The sequence below is a fragment of the Eretmochelys imbricata genome, chromosome 2, assembly GCF_965152235.1.
Source record: "Eretmochelys imbricata isolate rEreImb1 chromosome 2, rEreImb1.hap1, whole genome shotgun sequence".
NCBI lineage: Eukaryota > Metazoa > Chordata > Testudines > Cheloniidae > Eretmochelys > Eretmochelys imbricata.
This window is the reverse complement of record NC_135573.1, coordinates 229,349,455-229,366,669: the sequence shown is the minus strand read 5'-3', so window position 1 is coordinate 229,366,669 and position 17,215 is coordinate 229,349,455. Positions and strand designations below refer to the sequence as shown.

Genomic DNA, 17,215 nt, shown 5'->3' with positions numbered 1-17,215 from the left:
TAGATATACAACCCTCCAGTGACCTAGACACAAAAAGCAGAAAATCATATTCCTATCACATTTTGCTTGCTATAAACATTGTTACCAAACAATCACTCCTGTATTCCCAGACATTTTCTTCCTTTTAAAAAACAGTTTCACATGAATAAAGGCAAGAAAACATTTCTGATTGTTAAACTGTGAGTAGTATTGGTTATTGACTTGTAAACTGATGTGTGGTGTATGAACAGAATGTCCAGAAATACAGTCGCTTTCATTTGCACTTTATCACCACAAAATATTTATACTGTATGCCTTACAGAAAACAAATAGTATGCAACATACTTGAAATATGGTAACAGCATACAATTAGTTACTTGGATTTTAACTCAGGGAATTTGATCACAGCTGAAAAATGTAGTGTAACAATACTATTCTTCCCTATATGCAATATGCAAAAAATTGAGTCTGGAAATTTAAGTTAGCGTGTGTCCACAAGACCTCTAGTTCATTTCAAAGTATTTCCTTTCTTGATCATTTTATACTATGAAATGCATAAAATAACTTTGCAACATAATGTACTAAATGCTTCGAATTTAATATTCTACATTCATACCAAAAACAATTAACAGTTTTTACAAATAGTGTTATTTACTAAATTACACTCTTCTACAACAGTGGAATCCATGTACATATGCCAACATTAAATGGAATTTCAAAAATAAAAGAGTACTTGACTACCGCATATACGCCATTAAAACCAAGACAGACTTTAACATTCTCTTTTCTATGAGAGACAAGTTATTCAGCTTTCCAGAAGTACATGCAGGAGAGAGGAATAGAAAAGAAATCTCCTGCCACCTTCAGGCTGAGGCATCAGGAAGAAAATGAGCTTTGGACCTGCAGCTATATATATATATATATTTTCTGAATCCAGCCAGTTGAATGTTTCTCAGACACAAAGAGAGCCTAATATAAGATATGAATGAATTTTTTAAAACAATTTTCTTGTGTTTTTCATATCAAGGCCTTTTTAGGTGTCTGACTGTGGACATTGTACTTTATAATATACATATTGAAGTGACCAGTATTTTTAATAGTTGCAACAGGGGCAATAGGGACAACTCTGTTGTGAAGTTGGTCAGTTGTATGAAGACTGAACAAAAGAAAAAATGATTCTGCCTGCTGCTATTCATAGCAAAATTAGCATGAGGTGAAAAAAAAAAAAAAAACTTAGAGTGAAATAAAACTCAAGAAAAACTTAAAGGAGACATTTTCCTTCTCTGCTCCTAAAAATGGATACATGCTGCTTTCGCTGAAGGTAAGTACCAAACTGAAGCCAGGCAGCTGCTGTAATACATACTGTTATTGCCCATCTGCCTGTAAAACCCAGCAGACTGGGGAAGGAGGTTAAAACCAATATAAGTGAAGATTACACAGAAATCTTTGAAAGCCAAGTGAAAGTAGTTAAGAGTCAAGTGAACGAACTTAAAGAAACCCAGGTTTTTTTTAAACATTGTGGTAGGACCATTGATTTTAGGCTGCAGAATAAGATATCAGCTCTCCAGCCTAAAATCAACGTTCCTACCACCTGGATGAAATCTGAGAACCATGGGTCAACCTCAGTCAGATAATCAAAGATAGCTCTCATTAGAAGCAGAGTTCTCTATTTTGCACATAAGTTTCAATATTTGCAATTACAGATAGAATTCTCTGAAGTTCTGATGACCCAAACTCATTTTCGTTTCAGAAATCAAAGGTAATAGCCACAAAGAAACTACGTTGTGGAAGACAGTACACTGCTGTAAGACTTTCGAAAAACATTCAGTGATCCTTATATTGTTGTCTTCTAAGCCTCCTTTGTACTTTATTTGGGCTTAATTACACTATATTAATAATGTATAATGCTACAGTAGGCATATTCCAGCTGGTAACACTAAACACTTATATACAGAAGCACCAATAGCAAGAATGGCCAGGGCACACATTTTTCCAATCCTAAAGCTAGATGGTGGCAAACTCTGGTAGCAGTCTCCTCCAGAACATCAATGTAGCAATCTTTTCAGTTTGGACTACACCTTAGTTTTCGTCTCTGGAAAAATCAATTTCCTTGGGATGCTTCACCATAATACTTGCTATCTTTGTTGTGCCTATATGCATTGAACTGATAAACACGGACAAAATGTCTATAAAATTAAGTGAACAGAAATCATTTAGGAGAACTTGCGCCTGTTGGTCACAGAAAGCAAAGCACTACAACACCCTATCTAAAGTCAGATAACAGTTTTTCTAGTCCTTCATGGATACAGAAAGATTTTTTTAAAAACACTTTCGTATTACATTCAAAATTTACACGCAAAGAAATCAAGACGTTCAAAGAATGAGCTTTCTATAGTGTAATATGGTAGATAGTATTTTTGAAGGAAACAAACTTTTGAACAGCCTGACTTGTTGGCATTTAAAATCTCAGCTTTAACTGTTTGTTAGAGAAACTGTAGAGAGATACACTCTTTTCATTCACATTTCACACAGGAAGACAAACCAAGAAATGTGAAACTGCTCTCCATATAGTACAAGGCAGGTTTAGGACTCTGAAGGAGTGACAGCAACAAAGTATCAGTAGTGGGATTCATAGACGGAATACACTAAAAATAACTAGCGGGAAGTAGTTTGAACTGAAGGGCAGTGGCCAAGTAATTTGTAGGAAAGGAAAAGAGGTTGAATAAGAGAGTTAGTGTAATTAAGGTGTCCAACATGTTACAGATATTAGCTATCACTGAAAAGTCTATCCTGAGGAAGAGAAAATATAACCAATTTAGGACACTGTGGAGAGAAGCAAGAAGTAGTGGTAAACATAAGAAGTGTGATGTGAGCTTAACAGACAATCATGTTTGTAAAGAGGTCTGAGCTGGAAGTGTACCAGTTATTCTTAACAGGAAATGTTTACGGATATTACTAAGTTTGACAGGCAAGTGAAAAGCTTAGAATTCTACTTAAGAATACTGGCAAGTGACATGAAAAGGGGCATGAGGCAATAGGAATGTTGGTAAAGAATGACATTGATCCTGCTGAATCAGTCATCTAATGTACCGCAGTTTTACTCCACAATCTGTGCTGCAATTTAGGACAAAATATATGATTCTAAGTTGTTCACAAAACTTGTCATTACAAAACATAGATAAGGACAATGATGTTAACAGTAAAAGAAATGGAGAAAGATAGGAACTTAGCAGTTAAGGAGCAGACACTGGTAGAGTTTAGAGTGACAGATCTGAAAGATCCCATTTTGGAAACAGTTTTGCACCTGGAGGGGACAAAGTGTACACTTGGCCAGAAGCTATTTTAGTTTTAAACCTTAAAAGTGAATAAATATGCATGATACATAAGGTGGAAGATGGGACCATCTTAGATGCATATAATAGATTTTAAATGCTCAGTAAATACAAAGAACAAAATGCAGACTTGCACTAAAAGTTTTCAGAATAGATTTGTCTAGATTTTCCAATGTCTGAAAATTCTAATGCAAAACATGATTTTAGAGAATCTTCAATCTTAGACAAAAATGGCCAAATTTAAATTGAGAATAGAAAAAAGACAAAAGATGCCAGATGTACTTACAGATTTTATGAAAATAGAATAGTATCAGTTATTAGCAAGAGGCATAATAAAAATTGAGTTTTACTGGACCATACAGAATGCCACTGATGCTTAGTAGTTACAAAAGCCTTAGGCCTTTATTTGGGAATGTACTTAAGCATGTGCCTAACTTTAAGCAAATGAGTAGTTCCACTGAAGTCAGTGGAACTATCTTCATGGTTAAAGTTAGGCATAGGCTTACTTAAGTATATTCCTGAATCAGGGCCTAAGGAAACATGAATTAGAAGGGGTTTTTTGTTTGTGTAGAAATTCTACTCTTCTCCATCAAAGTCATTTCTCTCCTTTTGGAATAAATTATCCAATACACACAGAGGATAGCCCATAATCCTAGTTGCATGCCTTCATCAAGACATAAACCACTTAAAGGTACAAAAGATTCCAAGACATTGTTTTATGTTCCCCCTTAAATCCCACAAATGTAACTGGCTATACTAAGAAGTCATGACTTATGAGGATAATCAGATTGTTGGAGAGAAAATATAAGAAACAGCAAAAGATAGTACTTTCACTAGCTGAAAAGAATATCACTATGCTGCAATGCAGTACATTGGGGTTTGCAACCCTATTTTTTAGTATTTATGCAATCTATTTGGTTGACAGCATTCACAGGCAAAATATCGACCAATGTTTGCGAATGATAGCAAACCTAAAGACATGGCAAATAACTATAAACACTGCAAACAGATTCAGAAAGTATTGGATAGTCAAGGTAACTGAGCAATAACACGTGTACAAGAATGATACATAAGAAGCAATACATTAAAATGGAAAATAAATATTAAATTGACCAATTATGGCATGTATGCTAACCAAAACCAGAATGTGGGTTTTATACTCAGAGATCTGTAAAGCTACCTACTAAAAATGGGCTGAATTAAAAAAAAGGCAAACGGGATGCTAGCGTGCAACAACAGAAATAGAATACAAATCAAAAGAAACATTCTTTTGTATAAGATGCATTGATTAGACCACTCTAAAATGATTCATTCAGTTATTGTTACCCTTTCACTGAGTTTATGAGAGGCATACAGAGAGTTTCGTGCCCCAAAGAGTGAGAGACAGGACAACCTGTGTAAGTTCACATCACTACAGAACAGAATGTAAAATGATCTAAAATTTTAACCAAATTATGAAGAGTTTTGAGAAAGTGAAATGAGAAACTATTCATACTAGAGAAGGTATTAAAAAAACAACAAGGCATCAGACAACTAAAAATCAGGAAATTAAGAAGAGATGTTGGATTAAGGCTGAAGTGTTTTGTGTAATAATAGTACACAGAACAATTTTGCTAAGCAGGGCCAGAAGAGTTAAAATAAAAATGTAAAGGTTTGCTCAGCCAAGTGACTATATCTGTCCACAATTCTTCATGTGTGAGCTAAATAATTACAAGAGTCATGAATAATGTAGTGTATTCATGTTTTTGTTCCAGTTTAAAAATTCCATTCATTCCCTCAACTCAAACTCAGTTTCTCTGTCTTTGGTGTAATCTTCACCAATAAACACACAATACAGGTCAGAACCCTAGTTATACAACGCTAGTATGGAAAAGTACATCATTATAGGCTTTAAACAATAAGTTGTAAGATTCTGATCAGTTTCATGGTCCCATGATATGTTTAGCAGCCTGTAAATAGGTGTTTTAAATAATTATTATTCTAAAACAGAATCATCATTTGCTGTGACCTCGCCAGACCATTTAAAAGGTTAACTAATTTACTTTGGTAGATAATGCCAGCTAATAGTGTCTGCAGACTACAGGAAGCCATGATATACTTAAGTTCAATTCACAATGAATGACACCTAGATGTAGTTACGTTTGGAAATTAACATGTAGACCTTAGCACATAAATATTAACCATGAAATGCAGATTTAAGCCTTTTCCTGCATTGCAAAAGGATATCACATCCTTCACAAAACTAAGTACAACTATGAAACATGGTCATCTGTTCATGATTAAAATAAAATAGTAATGTAAAATATTTTAACAGTGTGTTAAATATATTCACATGATCACCAGCGCTATTTCAAATGGCCACTATTGCAATCACACACTATTATGTACATAACGTTTATGCCACAAAAGTTTGCAAATTGAGTTTTCACAGACTAGCCAATTTTACCAGACATAAATAATCTTGTACCAATTTTAGGCCTTTTAAAATGAATTAAGTGTCCTAAATATTTTTGCTCCTCTGCAAAATTAAAAAAAATCCTAAAAAGTCAGTGCAAATTGAATCATTGAACCTGTTCACCAGGGTAGATTCCTATTAAACTGAGGATAAACAATGTTTAAGAGATTAAAGGAAGAAGCTTATAACGTTGTCAACTGCATTTAGCAGAGATGAGAGGAGATTAGGAATCAGAAGTTCTGGGTCCTATAGTAGTGCCTTCTGGGAGTAAGTATGTGGTTGTGGTGGCGGTGGTTGTTGACTGCCTGCTGGTGGAGGCAGAGTTGAAGATGCTAAGTTATAGTTTGGCACCTGGGACACATTAGTTCCAGCATTCTGGTAAGCAGCAACATCAACAGCAGCAGGAGGTGGACTGTACATTGAAGCCTGGTTGGAATATGTGTTTCCAGGAACAGAGCTGACCATTGCACTGAGAGAAAGGGAAATGAAAAGTTGTATAAGAAAGAAGGTAGGAAACAAGTCAATAGGACTGCAAAATTAATGCAAGTTTTTTTAGATGTATTATATATATGCATGAAAAGCACCTCTCCTGGGCTCAATTTCAAAGAAAATCTTGAAGATGTGCCACACCCCCAAGCTTCATATTCATAAATTTAACTCTGGATTATAAATCTATGCTTTTATTTTCAACTGTATATAAACACATGATTCAAGTCCTATTTCTATTCTGTTAACAAAAAGTTACATATTGTAACTGGTAATATACATTATGCAAAGAATGCAAAAGCTTTACCAACACATATATTTTTCACACCACATCTTCTAATAATAAGTAATTTAACTAAGGAAAAATGAATACTTTAAAATAACTCATGGCAGACATCTTTCCCAACCTACTTTAAAACAAAGTCACTGCAGAAAGCCAAAAATTCATCCTTTTCTTGAAGTTAATTTAAGTCCAGCTGAAACTTTTGACCTTATAGGCGGCTCCCTAGATACTTTCTCTACAGAGACCCACTCCCAATCCCCTTGTATCTGGGTAAACGTACAAGCTTCGCTGAGTCTGAGAAATCTATGTAACCCTTTTCCAATATGATCAGTACCTGCCAACATAGCAAGGTATTTGAAGCAAAGGAAGGGCAATCATCCTTAATGGCACTCATCATACTTCATGTTTTAGAAAGTACTAGAAACCAGTCAGAGCAGCAGGATACGTGCATGAAGCTGCCTTGCATGTTGTATATATTCAGTGAACATGGTTATTTGGAACCCAGCCATGCCCATGGTTTCTTCATATTGTTCTTGTGTAAAGAGCACAAGATACAATAGGTGTTTCACAATCAAAGAATGTTTTGTGTACAAATTTCATACAATTGCTAAAAATACTTTTGTTATCTAAACATCAGTAAATACACACTGGAAGCAACAGCACTGTGGAGTTCAGTCAATTATGACTAAAATAAAGGTTGTCCAGAACCAGATTTCCCCTTAAAAGTCAGTCCTAGTTATTTAGGATGAAATTTAAGTTTATTTAGAATAGGTAAATATTAAAATTACTTAGCATAAGATGTCTGAGCTGGCTGACTAGGCAGTCCTGAGCTTGCCGATTGAGGAACTGTGCCTTGGTTGAGAGAAGGAAGTTGCTCTTGGGGAAGATTATAGCCTTGAATATGGCCCATCTGCACACTCCCTGCCACCAGATATGTACTACTTTGAGGCTGCCCTGGGTAAACCTTAAAAAAATAAACAAAAGATGGTCATAGATAAAATACCAGAACATGTTATTGCTACTTAGTTAATTGCTAAGTTCAGAATCTAAAGAAAAGTCTCTCAAGCCTTTGCCCACAAAAAGCTGTGTATTTAAAAGCAACTTGGCTAATTTGCACTGTGCCATGATGTTCTAATAAACAGTGGAGAGTACTAGGATTGTACCATAAATTTTCTCTTTCTCAAAAGGAAAAAGACTCCAATACTCTAGGAATTTCAAATACTCTAGGAATTGTTTGAGACACTGTATACCAAACAGGACAGTCATTAAATTTAAAAAATATATAGTTTTAGTTGTAGTAATTCAAAATATTACTGTAGTTTTTTCCTTCTGAATAAAAGTTCAAAATTTCAACTATCAGAGAACAGACAGTGTAGGGGAATTGTGGTCTAGCAATATGGTGCTGGCTTTCCTTTGTATCCAGCTGCTAATCGAAAATTCAAAGATAATATTTTTAGCTAACATTTTCATGTAAGTAACTGCTGAGGCTGTCATTGGGATGTTATGTGAATGGGAGGGAAGGTGGTCTGCTACAGAAAATTCAATCTGGAAATAAGCATAGCTTTACCGAGTATAATTAGCCAACAGAACAGTTTACCAAATATTAGGTTCTCCATCTCTTGATGTCCTTATATCAAGACTAGATGCTACTGCCAAGAAGCATGCAGATGTACCTTAAGCGTACTGCAACCCATGTACTTCTGTAATTTAAGAACAACTCCTATACAGGGTTTTGGGTAAGGAAGATAATAGAAGAGGTTGTTTGTGATGGAAAGAACATATGGTTGAACTTAAACTTTACTGTGGCTAATTACTTTTTGGCTTGAATGTGTGAAGGAACTGCTGGCTTTCCTTTTGCTCATTTTCTTTTCACACCGGCACCAAGGGCACAGGATAAGCACTTTTTTTGTAAATTTTATAAATTGAAACAAACAAAACAGAGCTAAATTAAGTCAGAGTCTGTGCTAGAAAATCTTTTCAAAGCCTGCAACTGAACATGAACAAGTTTCAAGAGTCTCTTTATTTTTGTCTTTTACATAAACAGTGTTTTGTTTAAATACAACTATAATTTGTATTTGACTGCTAATGCTGGAAACGTAGTACGGTTTAGATCTGGAGACAACAAAACATCCTCACCTCAGGAAAAAAAGATGAGATTAAGTTAACTGGTCTAAAGGTAACTAGGGAAAATAAGGGAGAGGCTGCAGCCATAGAAGGTACCAAAGAATATAGATAAGGGTCACTTGCTTGCATAGAATATACACTCAAACAATAGGGCTTCCAAGATTCTGTGATCTGCTGCTTTAAAAAGTTACTGTATAGTCATTTTACTGCTGTAAGACAATTTTTTCTCATAGCGGCGAACTTTGTACAATGATTAATCATAGTGCATCACTGATAACTTACAAGGCAACTTAGCCATAATCAGCTCAATAAAAACTCAATATCTTCCAGGTCTTTAAAATCAAATATGTACCTGAGAGCCAGAAACACCAGAAGATTGCATATAATAATGTTGGTTTGGTAGTTTTGCATACATGGAATACATTGGGTCTTCGTTCATCAACTTGGTATATAATGAAAGAGCCTCCATGACCTTAACATTGAGCTCTGAAAGTTCTGAATGTTTCCTGGAATAATTAATAATATTTTAATATAAACTGAAGTTCCCTTTTATAGAAATATCTTCATATATCATCTATTATATCATATGGCTTACTGTACATTTTAGATATTTATAATGAACTGTGTAATACAGTGGATCTGTACATGATGAGGTACCATAGCAAACTACTCTTACTACATGGGAAGTGATGCCTAGACAGACTGATCAAGTGTCATAACTATGATTAGTAGTCAGAAATATTAATTCTTCATCAAATAGACAAGCAAGACATTTTAATGTTACTCCTGAGTATAGGCAGGAGATACAATATTTCAGCATTCTAAAGTTAGCAAAAGAAATCATTCACACTAAAAGTACTAGCACTTCTTTGAGAGAAAACCCCTCAGTCATCTTCCCATGAGGGACACCGCTTTTATTTATATTACCATACTGCCCAGGAGCCATAAACATGGAGCAGGACTTTATTAACTACTTGTACTTTCTCTGGCACGTACTATATTGAAATTATTGATGGCAAACTATAATGTAAATGATTGGTACTTTTGCTATTATTTCAAAAGAGTCTGAGCCTTAATAATCAGTATCAGCATATATATGTACTTTCTTACCTGTCAATATCTTCCAGCTTTTCATCAATGAGAGGTCCCATTTGGTGGCATATTGCTAGGAAAGAATTAAATATATATAATCAGAATCACGAAGGTATCAGTTGTTTGTACTGAAAATCAGAAAGTAATCATGGTTGTAAGTGCTTTAAAAAAAAAAAAAAAAAAGGTACCTGAAATATTTAAACATCAAAAGAAATTTTTAAGATCATAAATACAATTTAACTTGTGATTCATAAAAGCTAGAGTAAAAGTTGGTTATGTATTTTTTATTACAGATTAAGGCCTAGCTTCTCCAAGTTAGATTTTGCAAACTGGGAAGCAACAGAACCCAGCATAAATCCCCCACTTCCCCTTACATTTCTGAGGAAGTGGAATAACTCAAGAAGCTTTTGCAGTTCTCACTGTTCCTTCAAAGTACTGCAATCTTGGAATTTGTATCAATAAAGCAATTCTGATGATGGTCAATAGATATTAGTAGACTGTTGCAAAAAAACAAAAACAAAACCTAGCTCTTTGAAGGGTTCATGTTTAGTTATTCCACCTGGAAGCAGGCAGGGTACACCCTGACTGTTTTGTAGAAGCAATGCACACATTGCTCTATCCAAGGACAAGGGCTAGATATGAACCATGAGAACTTGATTGTTGGGACAGTGACTGTGGGAAGCTTTCTTAGCCTGGGCTCAAGGCCTGAGAACCAGGATTGTAGTAGATAAAAGATGGTAAATAAGTATATTAATCAACGTCATACATTCCTTTGTGTATCTTTTTGCGGTAGCAGTGTGTAATGCTTAGGGGGGAGAAATATAATAAAAGGAGAAGGTGGAAGGCGGGGGGCAGAACAGCCCATCTCAGCTGACCAGCCTGCTTGCTTGCATAAAGCTGTGTTCTGTCTCATCATTGAACTGCCACAGCTCTTATTTTTCACTAGATCTCAAAAGCAGTTTACACAGAAGGTAAATATCATTATCATCATTTTAGAAATGAAGAAAATGAGGAACAGAGAGGTGAAGTCACTTGCCCAAGGTAACCGAGCAGGCCAGTGACAGAAAAAAATTAGTCATTAACCTCTAGCCTCTGACTTCTATAAATATACCAAGTTATTTTTGCAAGTTTAAAAAAGAATGGCTACCTACAGTAACTGTGGTTCTTCAAGATGTGTTGTACGTATGGATTCCACTCTTGGTGCAAACGAGCCCTTTATGCACAAGACTGGGATCTTGGCTAGCAGTGTTCACTGGCGCCAGGCCTGCATCCTGTGTGGCTCAAGCCTATTCCTCCCCCAAACTGAGGGCATAAAGCAGGGCAGGCCCAGTCCCTGAGTTTCTCCACCCATACAGAATCCCAGAGGAGTACAAACCCATAAGTAGTGGGGAAGGAGGGCGAGTCATGGAATTTATGTGGACAACATGTCTCAAAGAACCATAGTCACTGTCAGGAAAGTAATTGTTCTTTCTTCAAGTGGTTGTCCATTCTTGGTGACTAACCAGCAGGTATCTGTTTGCTTGGAGGTAGACAGTAGGAGTCCTACTTAAACAGCGACTACAGAACAAGCCCAACCAAAGTGGGCATCTGATCTGGAAACCTCTATTAAAGAACAATGTCTTGTAAAAGTGTGGACTATGCTCCATGTTGCTGTGCTACAGATTTCAGAAACAGGGACATTCTTCAAAAAGGCAGCAGGGGCTGCTTGACTAGGTGGATCTAATCTGGCTAATTCATGATGTGCCCTTATATAGCTGGGGACCCCTCATAGATAATCTCAGAGGATACTATCTGACTCAGTGGTGGGCAACCTGTGGCCCACCAGAGTAATCTGCTGGCGGGCCGCAAGACAGCTTGTTTACATTGACCATCCATGGGCATGGCTGCCCACAGCTCCTAGTGGCCGCGGTTCGCTGTTCCCGGCCATTGGGAGCTGTGGGAAGTGGCGTGGGCCACAGGGACATGCTGGCTGTTGCTTCCCATAGCTCCCACTGTCCGGGAATGGCGAACGGGAGTTGCGGGAGGCCGTGCCTGCGGATGGTCAATGTAAACAAACGGTCTCGTGGCCCACCAGTGGATTACCCTGACGGGCCACGTGTGAACCGTGGGCCGCAGGTTGCCCACCACTGGTCTGACTCATAAGCCTTTCTACAAAGGCCATAAACAGTCTGGATGCGTTCCTGAATAATTTTGTCCTGTCGCTGTAAAAAGACAGTGACCTTACTATACCAAGTGCCTGAAGTTTAGTTTCCCCAACACTGAACGAGGCTGGGGAAGAAAACTGGGAGACAAGCATGTGGGTTCACATAGAATTCTGAAATATTCTTGGGCAGGAACTTGGGATGAGGACAGAGAGAAACCTTGTTCTTATGAAATACGGCAAGGAGTACCTACCACGAGGGCCTGAATTTCCCCTACCCTCTAACCTGATTTAATGGCCACTAAAAAAACTGTCTCCATAGATAAGTGAAACAGACACATATTACTAAGAGTTCAAAGTGTGTGTGGGGGGGGGAGGAGGGGGGACATCCATCAACTATTAGCGATGGATCTCCCAAACGGGGAGAAAAAACATGAATGGGGTCCTTAAAGAACCTTACCAGTGAAGGGAGGGAAAAGCACAGTATAACCCTTGGATGGAAGGGTGATGTACAGACATTTCTGCTAGATGGACCTGTATAGTTTCAGGGCTAATAAGCATTCCAATATTGCTGAAATGGGTGCTGTCAAGGGAGACAGCTGGTGCTGAGATGTACAAATAGGAAACCTCTTCTACTTAGCTTTATAAATCATTTGGATTGATGCTTTCCTGCTTTGGAGCACAATGTTCTGAATTTCAGCTGAACAGCTTCCTACAACGAATGTCATCTAGCCAGCATCCAGGCTAAGGAGGTCAGATTTTGCATCTGGATACAGCCATTGTTCTGTGAGACTATGTCCAGCAGAGCAGGTAAGGTGGCTGTGCTGAAAGAGCCATCAGATCCAAGTGCCAGAACTGCTTAGTTGATGCTGGGACTATCAATCATCAGTGCTGGGTCTTGCCTTACTTGTTTTACTGGTGTAGGGGAAAACAAACCTATTTCTTTGCAACCCCACTTGTGAAAATTTTCTACAGGACTTAGCCTTTCAGAGACCCCTTGTGGCTGTCTGAAAACTGTCTACTGATTTGATCTTGAAAGGTGTTGGGAACGCTAGGAAGGTGTAGAGCCACTGGTGTGATCTGATTTGGAATGCACCAACTCCAGAGTTGCATGACTTCCTGACAGAGTGGGGATGATCTCACTCCCCCTTTTCAGATAACATGAAGCATAGTTGTGGTGGTGTCGGTCAATAATTGGTTTGTGGATCCCAGGAGAAGAGAAAGGAATGCTTTGCCCAGGCAGATGGCTCTGAATTCTAGGGCATTTATGTGGAGTCAAGTATATTGAAGAGACCCTGAATATGAAGGTGATCTACATGAACCCTCATCACCACTCATGGTAAGTAGAGGTGTAGAGAAATATTTTTGCCACCAACAGAACGAAGAGAGGACTTCTTGTGGAACTGTGATCATGTCCATGTGTTACCTGCTGGGTATATATGTCAGTTTCAACCACCCTTGCATGCAATGTAGGTGACGTGCATCATGTAAGTGCATGAGGCCATGAGTCTCAGCAGTCTGAGGCCTGATTTCACTGATGTTCTTGGATGAGCCTGAAGTTAGTTGATGAGGTTCACTATAGTTTGGAATCTTTCCTGTGGAAGGTAAACTCTTGCTGACCTAGAATCTAACACTGCTCCTATGAACTCTATGCTTCTAGTCGGAGTAAGTATGTAGGGTATTGAGGGAAGAGAGAAGAGCTTTTTGAACCAAGTTGGTCACCTGTTGGTGTGATCTTCCTCATGATATCAGCCAGTTGTTGAGGTATTGTTACACCTGGATCTCTGGTCTCCTTAAATGAGCTCCCACAATGGCCGAACACTTGGTGTATAATCTTGGTGCAGTGGAAAGATCTTTGGGCAGGACCCACTGTAGGGAACATGTTCTTATGTGAAATATGAGGTATTTTCCGCAGGCTGGATGAACGAATGTGGAGATAAGCATCTTGCAGGTCAAGAGCCATGAACAGTCTTGAGAACCTTACAATGGAATTATGGAGACTAGTCAACATCCTGAACTTAAAACAGTGGATGAATCTGGGACATTAAAGGTCTGTGAAGGAATGTCATCTCCCTTTCTTCTCTGGGATGAGAAAATGGGAATAAAACCCTCCATCCTTAAATTTTAAGGGCACCTCCTCCACTGCTCCCAGTTGTAGAAGGGAATCTACTTCTAGCTTTAATAGTATCTTTTGAGAAGAGCCCCTGTAAAAAGAAAGGAAAGTAGGGATAAAACGGTAGAAGGGGACTGGAACTGGACAGAATACTCCTTTACAATCTCCAGGACCCACTGGTCTGAGGTGATCGCAGTCCCGGCTTCCTGAAAATAAGAGGCAGCTACCAAGAGGGATAGAAAGAAAAAGATCCTTGACTGGTTCTGTCAGGCTCTTGACCTTGGCATCAAACCTGCTGTCTGGTGGAAGCCACAGATTATGGGGCAGAAGAGGATAAGGCAGAGGGTTATGTCTGGTTGAGTCTCTGCGTCTTCTCCTTGGCAGCAACAAGGTCCTCAGGGGACTGACGATAGTATCAGGTACAAAAAGAAGATTTCTTGAACTAAGATTGTTGATGTGCTTGTTCCCTTCATAGGGCTGGAACTTAGAGGCCCAAACAAAAAAAGTCACTCTTGGAGGGCCACATCAGACCTAGAATTAAAAAGTTCATTTCCTTCAAAGGGAAGATCCTTAATTGCTGTCTGGACCTCCCTGGGGATACCTGAGTAATGGAGTCAGGAAGGTCCCCCCACCATTACCAATACTATGGCCGTATTACATGCTGTGATGTCAGATTCATCAGATTGTAAGGAAATGCAGGCAACCAACTGTCCCTCTGCGTGATGGTCTTCATCTTCTTTTGATATTTCTTTGGAAGACAGCGTACTAACTGAGATGAAGTAACCCAGCTTAAGAAGCAATACTCTGAAAGAAGGGCCTGACAGTTAGACATCTGCATCTGGAAGATGGCTTACAAAAATACCTTATGCCCACATAAGTCTAATTTGTTTAGGTTCTTCTCTCTCAACATGGATTTGGAAGGTCCCTTTTTTTGACCTTTCTTGACCAGCCACCACTACAAGAGAACTCAGAACCGGATGGGAGTACAAATATTCTGATCCCTTAGGAGGGAACTGATAGCCCCATCAGTTTGCTTTGAGGCTGGAATGGACGCTGTTGCATGCCACACGTTTTTTGGCATGGAGAGCCTGCCGTGTGTGGAAGGGTGTAAGATGTACAAAAGTTTGTGTTTTGCTTGACCCACATAGATGTATATCTATCTATCTGAAAAAATCCTGGGTCTCTGTTATGTGCCTAATGAGGTCCTGGAATACTGTGAAGTCATCCACTGAGGCAGATGTAGAGGGGTTCACTGCCTTACCTGTGGAGGAAAGTCGCATAGGGGAGTAGTTGTTCTTCTCCTTGGCATTTGATGCTCTTCTTCATTTTCTAGGATCTAAGGCTGCACTAGTTGAGGGATGGAGGAGGGGGGCTACCAACAGAGTGGTGTCCTACGAGTCCTAGGCCTCTTCCTGCTACCTCATGAAATCTTCTCTAGAATCCCTTTCTGATTCCCATTGTGCTACCCAAGAAGGGGAAAGTGGATGGGTGGGAGATGAGAAAGAAAAGGAGGAAGTGTATCACAAAAGCCAGTCTACTGGGAGTGCCCTGCATTTGGAGAGGAGATGGTGGTACTGGGGATACCACCTCAACTTGATGTACCAATATCTCAGAAGCTGGTTGAATGGTTATCACCACCCTGAATCCTGCAAAGAAGAGGTGACTCCAGTACCGGGTCCACAGTTAAGTCACTCAGTGCAGTATTTGCTTTGGGTGTTGGGGCACGCAGGAGTCCAGGTGCAATCTGAGAATTATGGGGAGCTGTCTTGGCAATCAGTAGCAGGGAACCTCAGGTGGCCTGGCCTTTTCAGGCTTCTGGCGCTTAGGAGGCTGAGCCTAAAGTGCACCACAATGGAATTCATGTGGACAATCATTCAAAAAAGTACAAAGTTTCATTACCTTCAAGATGAAGCAGCTCTGGAAGGTCCGGCTGATCATCAGTTGGATCTGCACTTTGTAACATCTGTAACAGTTGGTCCATTTTATCCTATAATGAAAATAAGAGAATTAGTATGGGGAAAAATAGCTGGGTTTTACATTGGATTCCGTAAGATTACTGTAATGCAATATTCCTTTTTACCCTCTTCGCCACCCCACCCCCCACACACACAATATACACTAACTTTCTGATCCTCTAAGATAGGGATTCTACCAGCATTAACACACTTAGTTTCAGCAGATATGAACAACAGTATGAGCCTTTATTTAAGATTTTCCTCGCTAATAATGGTAATTATCACAGGGCCAAACACATCCCCTCCACACAAAAAGAGCAAGAATGCTCCATTTACTCTCCTGAAAAAGTGTTATTTTAAGACGTTTCTATTGAATTTCTTATTTCCTAGGAGACAGTTATCCACCTGAAAGTTTCAACTGCACACAAAGCAAATGTAACTTTAAAAGAAAGTCAGGAGAAAATTAAAAAGGATAAGCAATGAATATGACAAAAATGGTTTAATAACATGTGAAATGTAGACTGTCCCTCGTATATAAAAGTCATTCCTCAGAATTTTATTTTATAAGCAGCTTCTACGTTTCATTCTACTTCAAATACATAAGCAATGCTACCACCCAGTGGGATATGTAAGTATCTACAAAGTGCACATAGTAAGTATGCTAAAAGAAATGCATAAATATAGCTCCAACTATATATGTATTAAAAAATAAGCCATATTTTGAAAGTATAACTAGCAGTCCATAAGCACCTAAATAAAGTATTTATTAACACGCAGGAAGACATGACGTTTTCATATGGTTAGCCTCAGAGTACTTGGGCCTAATTACTTTTAACTGATTTCAGATGCAAACCATTTATATGGGCACCTAAAAGAGAAGACTGGGCACAAAGTCTTTGAAAAAAATTAAAACTACAGTTTCGCTCAGTGGTGTCTAATTAGTGGCACTCAAGGTGTCAGTGCTACAGAAATTTGTATTTGAATACAAATTGAAAATGTGTCTCTCTAACAGCTTCTTTCCCCTCCTCCACCCCCACCGCCACCTCCACTGCCGGAAGGGAAGGAGAAAGCTAAGAGCAAAGCAGGTTCTGAGTGGCTTGGCCTTTATAGTCTTGTTTTGATGGGCAAAAAGGTATGCTTTTCAATCGTGTTAGCTTGGTACAGCTGAAAAGCCCCACTAAGATGTAGTCTAACATGCTGGAAGCCATGTCAACTGTGTTAAGCTAATTCAGTTTAAACACACACCCCTTTTGCCC

At 38.6% G+C, this 17,215-nt stretch overlaps 1 protein-coding gene across 4 annotated transcripts in view; it reads right to left on the bottom strand.

Moving 5' to 3' along the window:
* Positions 1–247: 247 nt before the first annotated feature.
* STAM (signal transducing adaptor molecule) overlaps positions 248–17,215 on the bottom strand; it is a 79,034-nt gene continuing 62,066 nt past the window's right edge. For all 4 annotated transcript variants that reach the window (XM_077808178.1, XM_077808179.1, XM_077808181.1 and 1 more), the window contains 5 exons: positions 15,904–15,991; positions 9,770–9,824; positions 9,012–9,165; positions 7,324–7,499; positions 248–6,235 (listed from right to left, as the gene is read on the bottom strand). In XM_077808178.1, the coding sequence (XP_077664304.1) occupies positions 6,013–6,235; positions 7,324–7,499; positions 9,012–9,165; positions 9,770–9,824; positions 15,904–15,991 (696 nt within the window). In that variant the 3' untranslated portion in view covers positions 248–6,012. The remainder of the gene's footprint in view (positions 6,236–7,323; positions 7,500–9,011; positions 9,166–9,769; positions 9,825–15,903; positions 15,992–17,215) is intronic.